This window comes from Phodopus roborovskii, unplaced genomic scaffold, assembly GCF_943737965.1.
Source record: "Phodopus roborovskii unplaced genomic scaffold, PHOROB, whole genome shotgun sequence".
Classification (NCBI taxonomy): Eukaryota; Metazoa; Chordata; class Mammalia; order Rodentia; family Cricetidae; genus Phodopus; species Phodopus roborovskii.
Window position 1 is genome coordinate 1,447,481 of NW_026126578.1, and position 21,232 is coordinate 1,468,712.

The 21,232-nt window shown below is 42.8% G+C and overlaps 1 protein-coding gene across 10 annotated transcripts in view; it reads left to right on the top strand.

The window, feature by feature from the left end:
* Positions 1 to 21,232, top strand: part of Itpr1 (inositol 1,4,5-trisphosphate receptor type 1) — a 332,548-nt gene that overhangs the window by 178,963 nt on the left and 132,353 nt on the right. For all 10 annotated transcript variants that reach the window (XM_051203747.1, XM_051203749.1, XM_051203751.1 and 7 more), the window contains 8 exons: positions 548 to 685; positions 3,553 to 3,678; positions 5,310 to 5,510; positions 7,182 to 7,433; positions 10,254 to 10,379; positions 11,221 to 11,349; positions 16,816 to 16,936; positions 18,823 to 19,007. In XM_051203747.1, coding sequence (XP_051059704.1) covers positions 548 to 685; positions 3,553 to 3,678; positions 5,310 to 5,510; positions 7,182 to 7,433; positions 10,254 to 10,379; positions 11,221 to 11,349; positions 16,816 to 16,936; positions 18,823 to 19,007 — 1,278 coding nt within the window. The remainder of the gene's footprint in view (positions 1 to 547; positions 686 to 3,552; positions 3,679 to 5,309; positions 5,511 to 7,181; positions 7,434 to 10,253; positions 10,380 to 11,220; positions 11,350 to 16,815; positions 16,937 to 18,822; positions 19,008 to 21,232) is intronic.

The window sequence follows — 21,232 nt, forward strand, 5'->3', positions numbered from 1 at the left end:
CTTTCTCTTTGTGCAAAATTTGACCTGGGAGAGAGTAGCACCCTTAGGTTGACACTTGAGTTTTAGCCTCAGGTCTGAGTTTGAGGCTCAGCTGTTACATGTATTAACTGAGTAACTGAGTGTTCTCAGCTTTTTTTTTTTTTAAAGGTACTACTTAATTCTAGGGTTGTGAAGGGGATCAAAGGTTCATTCATACAGGAATCAATACTTGGCTTTAGAAATCTCTATATCTAGCAGTTTGGAGTTGTGAGCTTTATGTTTTTTATCCCAGTAAAGCCCCCCTAAGTCTGGGCAGTTGAGTGGTCAGATCATTTAAGTGACCCATGAACTCATTTCACTGACTGTTGAACCCTACATGTGCCATTTATTTTGAAAGACACACTTTTCTCACATTGACTGGCAATCAGCAGGGACACTACATACTGGAAGAGAGGAGGAACGCTCCTGTCCTAGATTGTTAGTGTATTGTGGACCTCCCCCCCTTTAGCCCCCCTTCAGGCCTCTCCCCACACTACAGTTCCAGGTTTGATTGCTTTCTTCCTCTCAGATTTTGATTCGACTTAGCAAGCTCTGTGTGCAAGAGAGCGCTTCGGTGAGGAAGAGCAGGAAGCAGCAGCAGCGGCTGCTGAGGAACATGGGTGCCCATGCCGTGGTGCTGGAGCTGCTGCAGATCCCCTATGAGAAGGTGAGAGGAACCTGCACCCAGGCTGCTGCCCATCCAGGGTGGGCTGGATCCCTCCTCCAAACACTGCATGATTGGACGTACTGCGTGAAGAGCAGTATACGCTTGTGACATGAAGCAGTTCTAGCAAATTTATATGAGACAGGCTTCCCCACACCTCCAATGTTTGTATTCTGTAAAGAAGAAGATCCCATTCTTCTGTCATGCCTAACCCTTGCTAGATGGGGAGCACTAAGTTTACACCGGAGGTTATGTATGTGCATATTACTTGTGCTGTTCACCTTCGCCTGCCATATGACTAAAACAAAGTCATCTCTACAAGTTATTGAAGGTGTGAGGAACATGGGACTTGATTTCTCTGGCCCTTGCCATGGTCCTATCATCATCTGAGTAAGAGTATGTATTTGAACCAAGTCCTCCTCCCCTCACTGGTTTCATTTGTTTGTTTGTTTATGGTTGTTTTCTTCCATGAGATTGTAGTTTGGAAGGCCACTGTCTTAGTTTGGTTTTTATTGCTGTGATAAATACCATGACCAGAAAGCATCTTGGGGAAGAAATGGTTTATTTCCATCTTATAACTCTCAGATCAGAGCCCATCCTTGAGGAGAGTCAAGACAAGAACTCAAGGCAGAAACCTGAAGCAGAAACTAATGCAAGACTCTGAAGGAATGCTGCCTACTGGCTTGTTCCCCACGGCCTGCACAGCTTGCTTTTTAAATCAACCCAGGACTCCCTGCCCAAGGATGACACTGCCTCCATTAGGCTGGGCTATCCCATATCAATCATTTGTCAAGAAAATGCCCCCAAGAAAAGCCAATCTGATGGAGGCAATTCCTCGGGTGATATCCCTCTTTCCAGATATGTCTGGGTTTTGTTGACAAAACTCAGTCTGCACAGGGAGGAACCTAACTACTCAGTATCTATGGAGACAGACAAGAAACTTGGGAAAGCATTCATTCAAACCTTGTAATAACAGTAGGAGCTTTGTGGTTTGCCCACTTGACAGATTGGGAAACTGAAGCTTAGAGGAAGTTTGGTATGACTCTGGAGTGCTTAGCTCATCCCTAGCAACCCCAGAGGCTGAGTCATTGGCGGAGCATCATCTCCTGCGGCAAGCCTACTGCTGAGGGACTGAAGTTTGCCCAGCACTTTGCCAAACCCCTTGTGATGCTTAGCTCCTGTTTTATTGTCCTGTAGACATGCTGTCCTGAGGACACTGTGGCCAGGAAGGTTCAGGGTGACACAGCTGTGTGACTAGAGCTAGCTCTGCTCTCCCTGTGGAGTGTGGGTAGATGTAGTATATAGTATGGCGAGATGATTTGATGGCTGATGCTTGGTCCTTGGCATTAATAATAGCCATTCATAGAGCAGTGTTAATGTATGTACAACCAGATTTATTTGGAACTGATGTCTCTAAGCCAGAACTAACTCACTAACTCTCTCTCTCTCTCTCTCTCTCTCTCTCTCTCTCTCTCTCTCTGTGTGTGTGTGTGTGTGTGTGTGTGTGTGTGTGTGTGTGTGTGTGTGTCCCCTCACTGTGGCATGAGCACAGACATCCCGGTTTGTGAGAATACTAGAGGTTTTCAACAAGTAAGATCTTGTAACACAATGTCTTCCATTCCAAGCCTGCCAGCCTTGTTAAAGAAAATACCCTTTAAACCCCAGAAGCACTTCACTACCCTGAGCTTAGCCAATTTTTTTTTTCAAAGTAGAAGAAAGGGAAGCATTCAGGACTTTAAGGTTGCCTCTCTCACCCAGTAGTATCCCTCTGTCCTGAGACCTCTAATGTCTCACATCTATCTAGAACTTTTGCCCACAAATTAGAGGTGGGCATAGTGTCCCTCTCACCTCCACAGACTTGTTATTAAAGTTCTGTTTTTCTTCTGGTTTTGTTTGATTAACATAGCCGGTTGCTCACAATCCTTGTGTCATTTGTTCCTGATGAGTATGTCCAGTCTTCTCCCAGTTAGTTTTTTAGGCCAGAATGGACAAGCTGTAAACATGGGCCAGTTCCACCCCACTGCCTGTTTGTGCCTGGCATGTCAGCTCAGAGTAGCTATTACATCTCCAGATAGTTACATAAGTGCCCACAGTGATGTAGGTTTAGCTTCCTGACTCGCTAATCCTAAAATTTTTCTATCTTGTTCTTTGAAGTTTGCTGACCTCTTTTCAAGCCAGAATTGACAGCTGACTTGTACTGCCAATAGGTTTTCTGTTTTATAATGATATTTAACTCTTTATTAACACCAAAACTGTTAATATGAAATCACGTAGTTTGAATTATGGAAGAGTCACATGGCCAACCATGTGGTATGCCCAGATATTGTCCCATTTTCAGAAGGTAAAGCTAAATCTCAGTTTACAGATATGCCTGGAGTTACAGAGAAAGCAGTAGAGTCTGTGCCTTTGTCCTAATTTATAATATAAGGAATTTACTTCTCTTTCCTGGTATGTGCTACTGGAAGTTGATACACTTGACAATGGGTGAGCTCTAAAGAGTCAGCAGATGAGTTGAGGATTTACCAGCGGGGGTGAAATGGACCCTACCCTGCTGTCAACACCCATTCTCAAAAGTAGGGATTCAGAAATTCAGCCAACAGTAAACAGTGGGATCCTTTCATTAACTTTGACTTGGTGGCCCTTTTCCTGTGCAAAAACTTTGTGTTTGTGCTAGTGACCAATGGGAAAGAATTCCCTTTCAGTCAAGGGGCATAACTTTGTTTATTCCTGGCTGCTAAAGTGGGTGATACAAGCACTTCACTCTACCCACAAGGCCCTGAGCATATACCTCTGAATCCTACCACGGTGAAGTATTAGCATGGAGTAGAGGCCTTACAATAAGTTCTTTTCCTGTCTCTCCTCCCACACAGGCTGAAGACACCAAGATGCAGGAGATAATGAGGCTGGCTCATGAATTCTTGCAGAATTTCTGTGCAGGCAACCAACAGAATCAAGCTTTGCTTCATAAACACATAAACCTGTTTCTCAACCCAGGGGTGAGATTTGAAGCCTCTGGGCAAACCTGTATTGGGGGAATAGTGGGGACCCAGTTGTCCTTTGATGTGTATTCTGGGAGTTGTTAGAATATATATAGCTTTTATTCCAAAGGAGAACATTTTGACCAGCTATCAGGACATAAATACTCCATATTGTGAGTCTAGGATGCCATGGGTACAAAGGGCTAAAAAAGAAAAAGAAAAAAGTCATTTCTCTCTTTTCCTAATAACATCCATTACTGTGTCACAATTACCAATACAAAAGTGAGACATCTCAGTTCTTTGCTAAATTTGTAATATGCCCATAAAACATCTCTATACTGCATGTTTGTTAAGTATATATTCCTAGATACATAAGTGAACATAACAAATTTTTAGATGTCTTCACACTTCACATATTATCTTATATACTGCATTTGTTTCCACTTAACACATCATTGATGCCTTTGTAAATTGGAGATAAATGTTTTTTCTCACTGTCTACAATGGCTCAGTGACATTTGATAAAATGGCTATAAGTTAAAGTTCCTTTCCTTATTAATGAATAATTAGTTACTGTCTAGTTTTGGTTTTGTAAATGACACTGCAGAAGATACCTTTGTATGTTCAAATACACACAGTCAGTAGAATCACTAGAAGTCTCTGTGAAAAGGTTTTTCTAGTTAATAGGGTTATATATGCTCTTTGTCATGTTAGGAAGGGGAGAAGAAGATAGAAGCATAAAACTCAGCATATATGAGCAACTCTGTGTAAAATGTGCAAAACAAATTTCCTAGAACATACCATGAGATATCTTCATGACTCTGTGGCAAGCCACATTCCAGTGTGCAAAGAACTCTAATTATAAAGAAAAATATTCATTAATTGAACCTTGTTAAAATTAGCTTCTATCCCCAAGATGCCATCATTAAGAACAGGCAAGAGCAAGCCACAGAGTGGGGGAAGAAGACATTTGCAGTACATGTGTTCAGCAAAGAATTGATACCCAGCATCTTTATAAAGAAATTCTTAATAAGTCAGTTAAGGAAATGTAAGAGAGCCTTTCTTTAAAAAATGGGCCAAAATATAGTAGACACAGCTGGTTGAGAAGACAAGGTCTTCACACCAATATGAGTTATCAGACAAATGTAAATTGACACACAAGATTTGACTAAAACAAACAAACAAAAATCTGTGCTGATGGGTATAAAATAGCTGTATTTGGCAGGAGGCATAGCTTAGGGCTTAGAGCATGTGTTGCTCTTGCGGAGGATGAGCGTTCAGTACCTAGCACCCGCATGGAAGCTCACAACCATTCTTAACTCCAGTTCCAAAGAACCCGACACCCTCTTCTAACTTCTATATGTACCAGACACACATGATGTATACATACATATATGCAGACAAAACATTTATGCATATAAATTTGTAACAACTGTGTGATACTGTCAACTGTACTGTAAAATACACACAACAGCTTTTCAAAAGCCATTAAAAATAAGAAGTTTGGTAACAAATAGAGTAGCAAGAATGAGAAGCATGCTCACGCGTACAAAGTCCTTCTGGGTTTTAGTAGCCTTACTCATCTCACGTTTCAGCCTGCTCTGGCCTCTTTCTGACCATACTTGTGCTCGGTCCTTGTCTTGTGCCAGATCCTGGAGGCAGTGACCATGCAACACATCTTCATGAACAACTTCCAGCTGTGCAGTGAGATCAACGAGAGAGTGGTCCAGCACTTCGTTCACTGCATAGAGACCCACGGTCGAAATGTCCAGTACATAAAGTTTCTCCAGACAATTGTCAAGGCAGAAGGGAAATTCATTAAAAAGTGCCAAGACATGGTCATGGCTGAGGTGACAACCACATATTTCCATCTACCTCCATCTGGTGTTCTCTAGAAACTTAAGTTAGTCTTTGCTATGTGATTTGGCACCCTCTTGAGGAGCCATATGGAAAGGAAGGGTGTACTTGTACATGTGCGTAGTATCACATTTGTAGCTTAGACAAGAGTCTGATTGATTCTTTGTAGCAGTAAATCTATTACTTGTAAGGCAATTTGGCTTGAGCTCTTCAGACAGGAAAAAGGAAGATGAATGCTAGACCAACATCTATGTGGAGATTAAATGTGAGTGAAACCAGTAAGCCAGGACAGCTTCCTCTTTAGGAATTATGGCTTTTTATTTAATTATTCACCTAATTAATTAGCTTGAATGGATTTGACTTAATATTTCACAAGGAGCATCTGGTCTGCAGGATGGAGGCAGAAGTTTGATTTGGTTCTTTGCGGAAGTTGGCTCTGTGTGATGAATATTGCCTTTGATTAGGCAAGCCCACCCTGCAAACATGATGATGGCTCCTTTGGGATTTGAATAAACTTACCCTGTGCTTGCTTGGATTTGTGCTGGCTACATCTGTGGCTCCACGGGCAGTAGAGTTGGCTCTGCCTAGGGTACAAATGCCTGCTGCATTGTTTACTGGCTTGCATGTAGTTGGCTCTCATGTCTTGATGTCTGAAGACTCCTGAGCATTTCTGTTAAATGAGCGTTTTCATATATGCTCATTAAGTGAGGTAATGATAACAACAGTAATAGCTAAATTTATTTGAAGCCTACAATAGTCTGCATATTGTTCTGTGAAATTTGTGTTTGATCATTTAATTACTCTGTACAACAAAACTCTGAGTCATAGGTCACAATTTTACTTAGAAAAGAAACTGAGGCACAATGAGGTTAAGTAACCTAGCACAATTATTTGTCTTGGGATCTAAAGTCTTGATTAGAACTCACTAAAGTTGGTTGCTAATAAGATCGTAGACTACTGGAGAAGGTAGTAGAATGCTTGACCAGCATACCGGCTTAATCCCTAGTAATTCCAAATGATAAATATAAAATTCTGCACCTACTCACATTAGCAGTGAGTAAGTAGTATTTACTGGGGTTATTTTGATTTCGGTGCCAGCCAGTTTTAAAACTTCTGTACTTCATATGCTAAAATGGATGTATATTAAAATAGACTTATTAACCACCACATCCTGGGAGACAGATAGGCATGCATCACCATGCATAGCTAAAATGACTTGACATTTTGATAAGGGCTAAAAGGAACAAATCTTAGTTAGAAGCGAATAATTTATGATCAAAGAGATAAGACATTGGCTAGAAGACTTGCATCAGGATGCCTTCTAAAATATAGCAAAAGATGGAAATATTTAAGGTAGAAAAGCAGTCCCTGATAGTGCAGGCTAGCAGTCTGCATTTCCATTTAATGTTCTAGTATACAGGCTTGTCTTCCCCTAGTAGATTTGTTATAATCACCCTGATTACTTCGTATGTCCTTGGATTCACATGATGCTGTTAAGAAATACTGTCTGGTCAGTCTAGGAGCAAGCGGGATCTAGATGAATTTAGTGATACAGACACAAGTTACTTGGGAAAGTAAGTCTCTCATACTCTCCACATAGAATTTTGTAAAGCTGCCTCACTCCTAAAAGCTTGCAACACCAATGAGCACTTTTCTCTTTGTAGCTTGTCAATTCTGGAGAGGATGTCCTCGTGTTCTACAATGACAGAGCCTCTTTCCAGACTCTGATCCAGATGATGCGGTCCGAGCGTGACCGGATGGATGAGAATAGCCCTCTCATGTACCACATCCATCTGGTGGAACTCTTGGCTGTGTGCACAGAGGGCAAGAATGTGTACACAGAGATCAAGTGCAACTCCTTGCTCCCTCTCGATGACATCGTTCGTGTGGTCACTCATGAAGACTGCATCCCGGAGGTGAGCAGCTTAGCCCTAAGGGCACTCTTCCCTTAAGTTCTGTGCCACACATTGGGCCTTGGTTGGATAGAGACATGGTGCCTGGCCTGGTAAGCCCTTGGGTTTAGCACCCTCCAGTTCATGTTGCAAAAATTTTTCACACCACTGGTGTTTTCCTGGATACTATTTTGTGTGAAAAGGACAGGAAGCAAATGAGTGTCTGCTTCCTCATAGAGAGAGAGATAAAAGCCTCAGGGCTGTGGAACAAATCCAGTTCAGAGAGGATATGCCCCCATTGAAGTGCCTAGAAGTGAGGCTGACATTGAGTTGAGAGATCCTTCACCTGTAAGTTAATTCTTCCAAGCAAAACCTCATAGTACAGAAATAATAAGTAGTCAGTATACAAAATTAGGGAACTATGGGTAACTGTGAGAAATTAAAAAATGGTGTATAATTTCACTTCGTTCAAAGAGTATCTTCAAAGCCAGGTATGGTGGCATATGCCAGTTATCCAAGCACTCAGCAGGAAGGGGCAGGAGGATACCATGAATGTGAGGTTAGCCTGGGCTACATAGTAAATACCAGGGCATGCAGAGATACACAGCAAAACTCTATCTCAGACAGACAAAGAAATAAATCTCTTCACCCATTTTTGCCATTGCCCTCTGCACAGTAGCTGTGTCTTACTCTAGTATTCCTGTCCCCCACTCTCATCATGGTGTGGTGTGGGATGTTTACACTGTGTGCAGGTGTATTGCTGTGATTGGTATAATAAAAAGCTGAAGAGCCAATAGCTAGGCAGGAGGAATAGGTGGGATTCCTGGAGAGAGACCGGAAGAGGAGGAGGAATGTAGGTGTTTAGGAGACACCCAGGGATGTGGAGAGGAAACAGGAGGTGCAATATGGGAGAGAAGTTGCACTATGTGACAGGATACAGATGAATATGAACGGGTTAATTTAAGTTACAAGCGTTAGGTAGGGACAAACCTAAGCTACAGGTCAAGCATCCATACTTAATAAGCAGTCTCCATGTCATTATTTGGAAAGTGGCTGGCAGGACAGAAAAAGACTCATTACGGTGGTTCGTTTTAACATTCCTGGTGTCTGTAGTTACTCCAGGTAATATACTCATATCTAGAGATTTGGGCCTCACTAATAAGAGGAAAATGGTGTTTGTCTTTCTGGTTCTGCATTATCTCCATTATATAGTATTTCCTTGTTCTGTCTATTACCTGAAAAAAAAATCTCATGATTTCGTTTTTCTTTAGAATTCCACTGTGTGTCTGTATCACATTTTTATTATCCATCATCAGTTTAAGGATATTTAGATTGCTTCCATTTCCTAGTACTGGGCCACTGGGGACATATTTCTGCAAGTCATCTGTTAATGTCTAATTTATTCTGGAAGACTTGCTCTCCTTGATATCCCTGCTCCATCAAGAGCTATAGTTGCACCACAGCCCTGTCAACACTTGATGTCATCTGCTCTGTAGCATGAATTCTCATAGGTCTTAATAATAAAAACCTCGAGTCAGATATAGGGGTTAATGCTGAGAGATCAGAGAAGCAGAGCAGCCAGCCCTGAGTTCTTACCTCTTCTGAATCCTCAGATCAAAGGAACGATCCTGTCCCTATGAATCCTCAGACTGAATGCTCTGAGCCCCTGTATCCTCATGCCTTATATTCCTTTCTCTTCCCAGTCATATCCCTTTCTGTGTCCACCTTTCTAGTGCTGGGATTAAAGGTTTGTGCCTCTCAAGTGCTGGGATTAAAGGTGCGAGCCACCACTACTTGGTTCTGTTTCTCTTTTAGACTGGATCAATTTCGTGTAACTCAGGGTGGCCTGGAAGTAACATAACAGATCCATCTGCCTCTGTCTCCTGAGTGCTAGGATTAAAGGTGTGTACCACAACTGCCTGGCCTCTTTGGCTAACTAGTCTGGCTAACTCTGCACTCTGTTCTTCAGGCAAGCTTTTTTAGATCATAAACAACATATCAGCACACTGGTCCCTTTTGTTTCGATTGGCATATTGTGGAGTGATATCTCCTGGTGCTCAAATTAATTTTCAAGTATTTACATATCATATAATTCACTCATTGAAACTGTACAAATAGTAGATGTAGTCACAGACTTGTATAGTAACCACCATCATCTGTTTACTCCAAAAGAAACCCAGACTAGCTAGTAGCCACTCCTTGTTTCTTTCCAATCCCCTCAGCCTAGATAGTCATGGATTTTCTCTGCCTCTTGTGGTCATTCGGTATAAATGTAATCATACATGCATGTCTTGTTTTGGCTAAATTTTTGTACTTAGCATAGTTTTTCACAGCCTTTGCAGATTTTACATGTATTGATACTTGATTATTGCCAAGTAATACTTCCTTATATCCAGATAGCACATTTTGTTTCTCCAGCCTTCAGTTGACACAGTTTTGCCATGTTCCCACTCATTAGATGTTACAAAGGGTGCTTCTACAGACACTTGCATTCATGTTTGTGTAGACATAGGTCATGTCTTCCCTGGTTCACCCATTGCAAACATCTCCCAGCCTGAGCCATGTAAAAGTTAATGGAGCCTTCGTAAACAGGAACAGTGCAACCAAACTTGAGCCTCTCATTTGGTCAGAGTTTTTTCCACCAAATTTTATCTCAAGACCATAAAAGCGTTCTCTCCCTAAAGCATTATGGTTTTGAATTGTATAATTATGTATTTGTAAAAATCAAAAGGCCAGCAGGGTACGTGAAGTGACACCGTGCACCATGCCTCACTGTGAGGAGCCAGAGCCGTGGGCTCCTCAGGTACTGAGCTGGATTTTTACATAAGCTTTTTCCCCCTGCAGGTTAAAATCGCTTACATTAACTTCCTTAATCACTGCTATGTGGACACTGAGGTGGAAATGAAGGAGATCTACACAAGCAATCACATGTGGAAATTGTTTGAGAATTTCCTCGTGGACATCTGCAGGGTGAGGCGTGAATGCGTGTGTGCATGCGTGCATGTGTGCGTGCGTGCCTGTGTGTACCTGTGCGTGTGCACATGGGCATTTGAGTATGATTTGTCTGTCTTCCCTGTTCAGAAATGCCATAAAGCCAACTGTGAATTTTATTCTGTGAACAGTTCTGAATTTGTGAGCATGTTCATAAAATTTGATTGTTTTTAATCCTTATTGGTTTTCTTTTTAATAATACCTTACTTCATCTTGTATTATAAGTAATTTTTACAACTCAATGAATAGAACTAATACATTTGTTTTAAATTGCATTCTCTAACTCTATAAAGGGCTATTCTTATTCTCACTGCAAACCCATGAGGTCAGTTATTACCCATATGACTTCCTATTTAAAATGTATCTCAATAAAATTTGATTGTATTAAAGAACCTGGAGCCTCATGGTGCATTTGAGTCTCCTCACTATGTGGGTGACAGAGTAGACAGATAACTTATCTGTTGAAAGTTTACCTTTCAGGGAACTTGGCTACTTCTGGTTCAATTTTCTGCTCTTCAAGGTTTCAGACTTGCCTGAAACCTTGGTACAGACAGGAAGTTGGATAAATGGCCATGCCAGGCTCTTACCCATTTTATTTTTCTGTGTTATGTCATGCTAATCAAGCTGAGTTTTCGACTCTTTCCGCAATACAGAATTTGTTATTTATTTGCTCTAATTTCTTCTTTCTGGAATAAATACTGACATATATATCTTTACCTCTTTCCTGCAATCAGTGATTAGGGTTAGGGGAGGCGATGGATTTCTCAGTATTCTGGAGTAGGTTTGGGTATCCCATTTCCAACATTTAACTGTTTTCCAGGCATGCAACAACACGAGTGACAGGAAGCATGCAGACTCGATTCTGGAGAAGTATGTCACTGAAATCGTGATGAGCATCGTCACCACCTTCTTCAGCTCTCCCTTCTCAGACCAGAGTACCACTCTGCAGGTGAGAAATGCCTCTTGCAGCAGGGCTCTCATGTAGGCATCTGCTCCAGGCCTAGGCATCATGGAGAAGCTGCTGTAGATGAGCCATTGTGCAAGATCAGAACAGAAGATCACTTTGTCAGGGACTCTAGGGAGCAGAGTTGCAGTTGACCACGGTGTCTATAGGAATTGGCTCTGGGACCTCCACTGTCCTCACATACCTAAACCCGGGGATGCTCAAGTTCTGAATACTAAATGCTGTAGTAATTGTATAGAATTTAGTAGAATAAAACCTACCACATACTCCGGAAGACTTTAAGTCCTCTCTAGATGACTTACAATGAGTCACACCATGCAGCTGCTGTGTGAATACTAAGTCTGCTGTATTGTTCAGGGACTAAGACAAAGTAAAATATCTATGGATTCCATACAGACCTGATATTTTTCAGGTAGTTTCAGTCCTTGATTAATTCTACAGAGAACCCAAGGGTACATAAGACTGATTACACCTGAAAATATGGAGGCTTGTCCTAAAATTCTTTTATTCCAACCTCTCTTCAGTAATCTCCAAATACCAAGAACTCTGTCTTCTGAGAATGTACACCTAGAATTCCTCAGAAGTGCCATGTGGCTGAGGGGAGAGGTTGTTTAGTGGAACATAGTGGCTGCTTCCTCCCCAACTCTCTAGAACACCATTCACATGGAATTCTCTGTGAGGCCTTCTCCAACTGTACAGCCTTTCCAGAGGCTTCTCTTTTTATATTTACCTTGTCAAAACCTGAACTGTGTAGACCCAGGGGATATCATCACTATTTCAATTGAAAACAACCCTTTGCTTTTCATAAATCACATCTGAATTGGTCACTAAAGCAGTGACCACATGCCCATTGTCCAGGCTGCAGAGTGAAAACAGGACTCGATTTCTGCTAGCCAGAAAGTCACCGATTGTCCTTGTCGTGGACTGATGATTGGACTAGGATGGCTGAGTGAGAGACAATTATAAAATGTAAATTCTCCAGTAAAATAAATTAAAAAGTAATATAAATTCTCCAAGAGAAGAATGATCTGTAGTCAATATGGTATTTGTACAATGGATTTATGATTTATGTATTTCTGTAACTATAAAAGAACTATTTTAGAAATGGAGATGGCTCAGCAGTTAAGAGCATGCTCTGTTCTCTTCTTCCAGGGAACCCAAGCCCAATTCCCAGCACCCACCTCAGGTGGCTCACAACTCACTGACTCTAGGCTAGACATCTGCGCTCGTGTACTTATTTAAAAGAATTAAAAGGAATTAAAAATAAGAATTCATGTAAGCTCACCTCAGGCGGTGAAGTAGATGGAATTTTGCCCTGGAGTAAACTCAGCCAAGACACTTCCTCTCATCCCAGCCATACTCTCCGATGCCAAGTGGCATCACCATGATTTTAACCTGTGCTGTCTGGCCCTAAGGCTAAAGTATGAACTTTTCAGCAAGGCTTCTTTTCTTAATCATTGCCTAGAAACTTGGTATAGAAATAACTAACCCTCAGTAGTTAACCCATGGAGGAATGGGTTACCTTGTCACCTTTGAATGTCTGTATACACCCTTGAGAAGTAGAGCAGGAGCTCACTAGGGGCCAGGTGCATATGTTTGTGCTTTGACACTAAGGCCAACCAGGAGGGGCACAATGGTTAGTGAGGCCACACCTGCTTCTCTTGTAGAATAAAGTTACATTCACTATGGTGATGCCCCTCAGAGGTGGTGGAACAGTTTGAAAACCGTAAAATGTGTACTCTGGGCCAGCTGATGGCTCAGCAACACTTACTCACTGGCCTGAAGACCAGAGTTCAATCTTGCAGCAGGAAAGAACCAACTCCTAAGAATTGTACTCAGACTTCTGCAACTGTGCTGTTGAATGTGTGCACCTACACACACATACAGGTGCATGCGAACCCACATACCTGTGCATGTGTGTACACACAACACACTCTCTAAAATAAAGCTTCAAATGGTATTTATATTATGACTTCTCACCTTAGCTGCTACTGTTCCCTTGTGTGGAACAAATGTAACTAACTAATAAGCAAGAATTACCAGAGAAGTGAATCTTCTAATGACAAGTGTTCTGAGACCCTGCTAAGGCATAGACTATTGGCATGTATCAGAATACAAAGTCTAATTTTAAAGAAGTGGCTGGTAGATTTCTAAGCTCTCGCTGCTAATGAACACTCCCTGTGGTGGTCGTGTAGCCTCCCCTACTTTTCTTTTGTAGGGCATGCCTTCTCCCTAGCTAGATCTCAGTGCCTCCTCCCTTCCTCCCTCCACATATGCCAGGGACAAAAATGATGAACTTGGCATTAGATGTAGCGCTTTTGAGCTGCCAGCGAAATGTCCAAGAGGCAGCTTGGAAATGCAGAATCCAGGGAGGAAGAGGAGGATTTTGGAGACTTTAGAGTGAGACAGATTGTATTCAAATCTCCATTCTGTCCCATGCAAGCTCTGTTAAGATGGCGAGGTCACTGAATTTCCAATGCCCTCCCTTCTCCTTTATTCCCCCTCCTTTTTCGTGTCTTCTCTTCTGGTTTTTCTTTCTATTTTGAAATGGGGTCTTATGTAGCCTGCAGTGGCTTCAGACTCACTCTGTTGCCAAGGCTGGCCTCGAATTCCTGATCCTCCTGCTTCAGCCTTTCAAGGGTGCCACTACACCTGGCTCAGAATTTCCTTTCCTTTATGTCCACCAGGGATATAACACCAACTTTCCAAGTTCTTGTGAGAATGAGAGGTGATGTTCATTTGAAACATCCAGTACAGTGCCGAGCACACAGCCGGTGGCTCAAATGTGAATGCCTACACCAGTCTGTAGACTGTTGTTCTCAGATGTTACTGGGTCTTTGGTTGACTGGCACCTGGTTATCAATTTTTTTGAATGAGCACTTGAGTTTCTGAGAATCAGAAGAGCAAAAGTTAAGAATAAAGTATTAGCCATGACAGTGAAGAAAGGGTATCAGTGGGCCTGGAGAGGACATGAAAGAGTTAAGGGGGGAGGTGAGGGAGGCCAGAGGAAGATGCAGGCAGGATAGGATTCAGAACCAAGTAGGACCTGGGGACCTGGGAAAGGGCTCACGGTGAGGCACTTGTTTCAGCTCTGCTCTGGTAAGGGAAAACAGGATAGCATATAGCTGCAAAATGAGCCGAACTGGAGGCAGGGGGAGAGGGATGGGCAGAGGGAAGATGGGGAGGAAAGAAGGACAAAGGGATGGAGAGGAGCCACTGTTGCCACTGTTCCTTTCACAGTGCCTCCCTTGCCTAGCAAAGGTTCCACCACTTTCAAATAGCACCCCCTTGTGGATAATTTCTGCAATTATCACAAGCCCTGCATTGCTCTTGATTACCCATCCAATCAAACAATGAACCAATCATAGGAGTAGCTCTGTCATTTTGGTCAAGAAGTCATGTGAGCTGATGTCACCAGATTGTCTGTTGCATTTGGCAATTAGGAAACAGCCACAGGTGACCCGTTAGGTCATTATTTTATATCTCCAGGTACCAGACAGGAGCAAATAGATAGTTCATAAACTACTGGTTCAGGCAAATTGAGTAATGGAGGGGCACGTCTCTGTGACTTAGACTTTGGGGTTCTCATTTACAGTGATGTCACTTCCTTCTTCACATGGTCACATTGAGGCTAAAAGAGATACCTGTGAAGTATTTAGCACAGGGCCTGGTCAAGGGGAAGCACTTAGTGCCTGTGGCTGTTTTGATTGGGCCCCTGTGTAAACTCGGAAGCTAAGAAAAAGCCATCAAACTTAGGAACTGATTCTAGCTTTCTTTGCTAATCCTAATCCCTCTGGCTCCCTACACCCTTGACCTCTATGAGTAATGTAGTTTAGTGCTGGATGGTGAGAGTGCCGGACAGGATGCACTTCCTGTAGATTTCAGTCCCAAGTGAACTCAATGGGGGTAGCCAGCTGACTCAGTGCCCTGCTGGTCCCTCTTAGAACTCTCGGATAATTTTATCCCTCCCTAGGCTTTGCCTTTCATTATAACACGAAGGTAACGCCTGTGTCACATAGTTACTATCCAGGCCCAAATGAGATCATGCATGACGTGCTGGCTTGTATTCTGCACTTACGAAAGGGAAGTTACCTGAACCACATTTGCAGAGGAAGCTGTTTCATTTTCTTAAACTGGACTCTCTTCCTCCAGTGTGGTTCCTTTTCTTCCATCACTGAAATCCCTTTAGGATTCCCACTACTGCTCTCTTTGCTCCGTCCCACTGGTTTTTAGTAGCTAGGTGAATCATCTGTCCCAAACAGATGACTGTGGTCCAGCTCATCATCCACAGTTACCTTTGCCTGGTAGGGCCAAAGCTGTCATTTTGGGAGAGATGAAAATCACCAGTTTAAAAAGCATTAAAGAAGCCAGTATCTGATTCAGTAGATGCATGCATTCTCTTACATTAAAGGGAGTGCGCACTTAGACCTTAACAGGGCTCTTCTCATGGAAGGTAGCTTGCTTGTGTGCAGTGCACTGTGTTAAATGAGTATTTATAGACACAATAGTATTATCTTTCTGTCAGTGATGATACTATCATAATAGGAAGGGGGCAGATCCTGGCCAATAACCACTTTGCAAAATACAGTTTCTAGGACCAGTGAGATGTCTTGGCTCAGTGAGTACAGGCACTTGCCATAATGCCCAATGACCACAGTTCACTCCTCAGAACCCAAACGTTAAAAGGACAAAATGGACTTCCCCATGGCACACATGCATGCATATAAATACAAAAATAAATGTAAAAAAATGTTTTAGACATGCAAATTCTGGCTGAGCTTGGTGACATGTGCCTGTAATGCAGCCATTGGCAGGCTGAAGCAGAAGAACCATGAGCCTGAGGCTAGTCTGGATTCTTCTCTTAGGACATAGTGCTTGGAGGAAAGTTTGGGGTAATTTACTGTGATCTGCCATATGTGTGGGATACTGCTTTAAAAAGATCCTAAATTTTTATTACCCAGGCACTGTGTTCATCAGTTCTCCGTCACTACAGTGAAAACCCTGAACTAATAAAGGTTACAAAGGGGAAAAAAAAAAAAAAAAAAAAAAAAAAGGATTGACTTTGACTCTTTAGCTTTGAGAAGGTTTCTGCCTGTGATCAGTTGGTACCATGCTTTGGGCATGTGATGAGGCGGAGTGTCTGTGGGGCAGACCTGTCCAGCCGATCATAAACAAAAACCAAAAGAGCAAAGGTCCCACAATCCCTGTCGAGGCATTCTTCCAATGTCTGAAGGGCCTGTGTCTCAGTGCCACCTCATCCAAGTGGTGCCACTCTTTAAGACATGGCCCTTCAAGGGCCAGGTAACATCTGTATTACTGGAAACATCTGGATTTCACCCGCTTGCCCTTCTGGAGTCCTCCCACTAGCTGGCGACTCAGGACAGTGTCTGTTTTTAATCAGGTCATCGGGTGTTTGACAAGTCTTCTTCACCTCGCCTCTCCTTCTTACAGACACGCCAACCTGTGTTTGTGCAACTCCTGCAAGGTGTGTTCAGAGTTTACCACTGCAACTGGTTAATGCCGAGCCAGAAGGCCTCAGTAGAGAGCTGTATCCGGGTGCTCTCTGATGTAGGTAAGGTACCAAATTAGCTTGGATACAATGGGATGCAAACAAATTGCCCGCTGTTTACTGAGCCTCTTGTAAGGAAGGAAGCCACAAGGCCAGACTCAGTTCTTCTTGATTCCTCCGCCTTTGTCTTTGCCAAGCCAGCACAGTAAGAACCAGTAAGTCCTTGAAAAATAAGATTCCATAGTTCAAAGTCAGACAGTTCCTGGCAAGTGATGATCCACAAAGATATTCAAGGCCCCGGGAAGTCCCTCATTTAAAAGCGCGAGTTTGTTTACTCCAGCAGATGCGTTTTGCTATATGGAAACTTTCTTCCCGTAAAGCGCCTCGCCGGTCAGATCTCACGGAGCACCCTTCCCCACAAGCAGGGCATTGTTTTCATCTCCCTGTGGGGTGGCTGGTCTGCCTTCCTCTCTTGGCTCCCTAACCCCCAAGACTCTCATCTCAAAGGCCTATCTAAAAGGCCGTTATCCTCTGCTCCCCTTTTCTTTCTGCCAGGCTAGATCTTGAACCAGGCAAGCATTCCAGCATGGGGCTACACCCCAGCCCTTTTCGGAAAAGTTTAAGCGGTATCATCATTGTACATATTTCCGGGATACAGCACGCTGGGGTAGTTAGCTTCCCATGTGGTGGGAAGTTCAGACTTCTTTCTTCTAATTACTTTGAAATAGTTGGTAAATTGCTATAACTTATGGTTACCCTGTGGACGCCCATTATCCAGCCTTTCTCTGGGCTTTTCCCCCATTGTTTTCCATTTAGTAGAGTAAATGGTTAGGAAATTATTGACCAGCTATTGATTCTTTCCCTGCGTATTATATGTTCTGTTAAGATAAAAATGGTCGCTCTCTAGCACCTCTTTCAGAATGCTATAGCTCTTTTTACAGTCAGATACAGGCAATAGAGAGCACTTTCTGTGTTTTCAGCAGTTTGTAGCACTGAAGGTGACAAATGGTTCCTTTCCTTTGGACAGGGTTCCCCACACAGGAGTGTGCATCTTAGCTTCCTTTTTAGGTTCCCTTACATTTAGTATTACTTTCAGATTCGTGTCACGAAGCTACAGTAGAGTTCCTGTGTCCTCCTCACCGTCTTCTCCATTGTCCGCATCTCCATTGCTAGCACACATTTGTCAAAAGTTAAATACTGACACTGGTACACTGTCACCAGCTGAACTCTAGGCTTGATCCGGATTGCACTAATGTTTCCATGAATGTTCTTTTCCCGTACCTGGGTTCACCTCCACACCTCTCACACCTCGGTTGTCAGGTCCTCAGAGTGGTCTGTGACAGTTTCTTGCTCTTTCGTTGTTATTCTTGAGAGTCTTGATAAACAAATACTGGTCAAGGGTTTTTCTGAGTGTCCCTGTGGTGGATTTCACTGTTTCCTCGTGCTGAGTGAGTCCTTCTCGAGGAAGGAAAGAAGAGCCTACACTGCACGTGCTGTTTGTGTTCTGGTCAGCAGAAGCCAGCTTTTTGTAGGCTGTGATGTAGGACAATAAAGTTGGTCACCTTAAAAAAACAAAAAAAAAAAAAAAAAAATTCTGTGACCTAACAAGTTGTCTGGATGGTTCTTAAAATGTACAGCCACGTGGCCATTTGCAAGAAGGCATTCATTTATAAAGCAAACTGACACTGAGCTCTTACTGTGTCTTCCCCAAGCTTTATCACTTGGCACCATTTTAATGTTCACGGTTGCTTCCGTCCCCAGAATTCCCATTGGGAAATCCTAACCTACAATATGGTTAAAGGTCCTTCTCCCTCTCCATTCTTCACCATACCATATATGTTTGCCTGTTATAGGCATGGAAAAAATGGCCTAGTAGCTGCTGAGGATTAAAACCCATATCCTGCCACTCTGAAAGTTGTGGACTCATGAGTCATCTGTCTCTTTTGTAGCCAAGAGCCGGGCCATAGCCATCCCTGTTGACCTGGACAGCCAAGTCAACAACCTCTTCCTGAAGTCCCACAACATTGTGCAGAAAACGGCCATGAACTGGCGGTTATCAGCCCGCAATGCTGCTCGTCGGGACTCTGTTCTGGCAGCTTCCAGGGACTACCGAAATATCATCGAGAGATTGCAGGTAACAACTGGTGCTAAAGGAAGTGGAGTTTAACTTGATGGTCACAAAACACACAAGCTCCGCTACAGAGAGAGGCCTGTGAGGCCAGGAGGACAAAGATATTTGGTAAACAAAAGCTTCTGAAAGGAGGCCCACTCATCTGTTAGACAGTTGATGCTGAGAGTGAGCAGGGAGTAGACCTCCCTGTGGCCTGGGCGTCCTCACATTGTGACAGCTGAATCTATAAACATGTCTAAGGACTTCCTGAAAGCAGTTTTGTCTTTACCACCCTGTTTTTTAAAGATATCTCTTGACATTAATTCTGCTGCCCTCTGTTGGTCAATGCAGCCTCAGAGGTGCACTTAATTTCTTAGGAGGGGAATTCAAACCACTATTCAATGGGAAAGATATTAGCGCCCTGTCACAGCTATGTGCGAACTAGAGTATTTTGTGATGGCTGTCACTGGAAAACACATGCCCTTGAACAGTGCCTGGGATATAGTACAGTGCCTAAGGTTACTATTGTGGATAAAAATTACTATCGTTTGGAAAAGCAATTGAGTGACTGTGAGGCTCCATAATTTACATAAAGACAAATAGATTCCCTGATTGACTCATCAGCCCTGGGCACTGGTGACATGGGATGGTGACAGAAGCCCTAAATGACGCCCTACCCCCTTTAGAGAGTCTCCAGTTTTGGAGGAGTCAAGGCCATTAATCAGCTAATAATACATATAAACCTAAAGTGACAACATGAGACCTGATCTTGACTGGGGTTGGGGTAGGGGATGAGGGATGCTTGGCTGAGGAGGTAGCATTGACCCAAGATCAGGTTCAAAGAGGCAAAGGGTAGGAAACATCTTTGTAAAGGCTATTATACAGAACAAATGAGGTGCATGGCTATTCAGCTAGGAGGCCTGGAGAGCTTTGGAGGCAAGCTTAAGCCAATGTCACTTTGATTCCTAAGAACGTTTCCTGACTCTCTGTACTTTTGGAAAAGTGAGGAGTAACAGACTCAACACTCCACGAACAAACAATATTCTCTGGACAGCACAGTCCGTGTCAGTTATCTACAAACACATTAAGTTTTTTGCTTCTTTTTTAAATTTAGTGAGTATATCCTGGGAAATGGAATAGATTGCATAGGTCGGTCATAACTAGCTATAAAGATTTGTCAGTGCTTTAAAAGAACCTGGTTTTGCAGTTATGCATTATCCCCAAGTTCCTGTCATCATTGGACGCCCTCATGCAGCAAACGTTGTAATAAGGACAGCTCTTGCCAGTTAACCATCTCTATAATTAATTCTCATCTAAACGCTCGCTCCCTCAACATTAGCACCTTCCCCAACTCACTGCTTTGGCATCTTTGTTGCTCTCTCTCTCTCCTCTCTGTCTCTCTCTCACTCTGTCACTCTCTCCCTCTCTCTCTCTCTCTCTTGCTCTCACTGTTGCTCTGTTGCTAAATGTCATACATTTGAAAATACAGTGCAAACAAATTTCAGTGTAAAGTCCAGACTTCTCAAAAGATGCAAGATTTCATGCAGTATGTTAATACAGTGTTAAAGAATCACTTCCATCCCATGTAAATGCTTCCAGTTTGTGGTGGACTTGGGACCAGTAGAGAGTGAAGAGAAGGGGGAGAGAGAAGGACCAGTAAAGAAAGGAAGAGAAAGAGGAGAGGAAGAATTGTCCCCAAAGGCATATTCTTAGGGAAGCTAGTAAGAACCTGTTCTTCACTTCCATGAAAGGCATATGAGTTAGAGAATCTGCAGCCCGATTTCTTATGATTTTTGTTGGGAGCTCCTTTCACCCCACCAGGAGAAATTTTCCAGTCTTGCATCCCTTTCTGTGTGTCCTAGACATTATTGAGCTGTTACCATTACCTGGAGTCTCTTAAACAGAAACTAAGACTGTGTTTATAGGATATAATTTTAGCTTCTGGATAAAATATCTTTTAATTCCTTTTTTTAAACCCCAACAGGTTAAAATATTGAAGTGAGGTGTCTCTTCCCATGCAAATCCCCTTTGTGCTGTGTTCTTCCCGGTCTTAGCACGCTGCTAGTTGAACTTTGAGTCAGCAGCCCTTGGAACAGGCTACAAGCCATGGCACAGGCTGCAGCATCTTTTGAAGATGATTCCTTGTCTGTTTCCTATCATTTGCCTTTAAATGGTGTTTGTTGTGTCGGGCTGGCAGCCCTTTCAACTTTTCTCTGTTTTCCTTTCCTACAGCTGTGTGTTTTGCATTT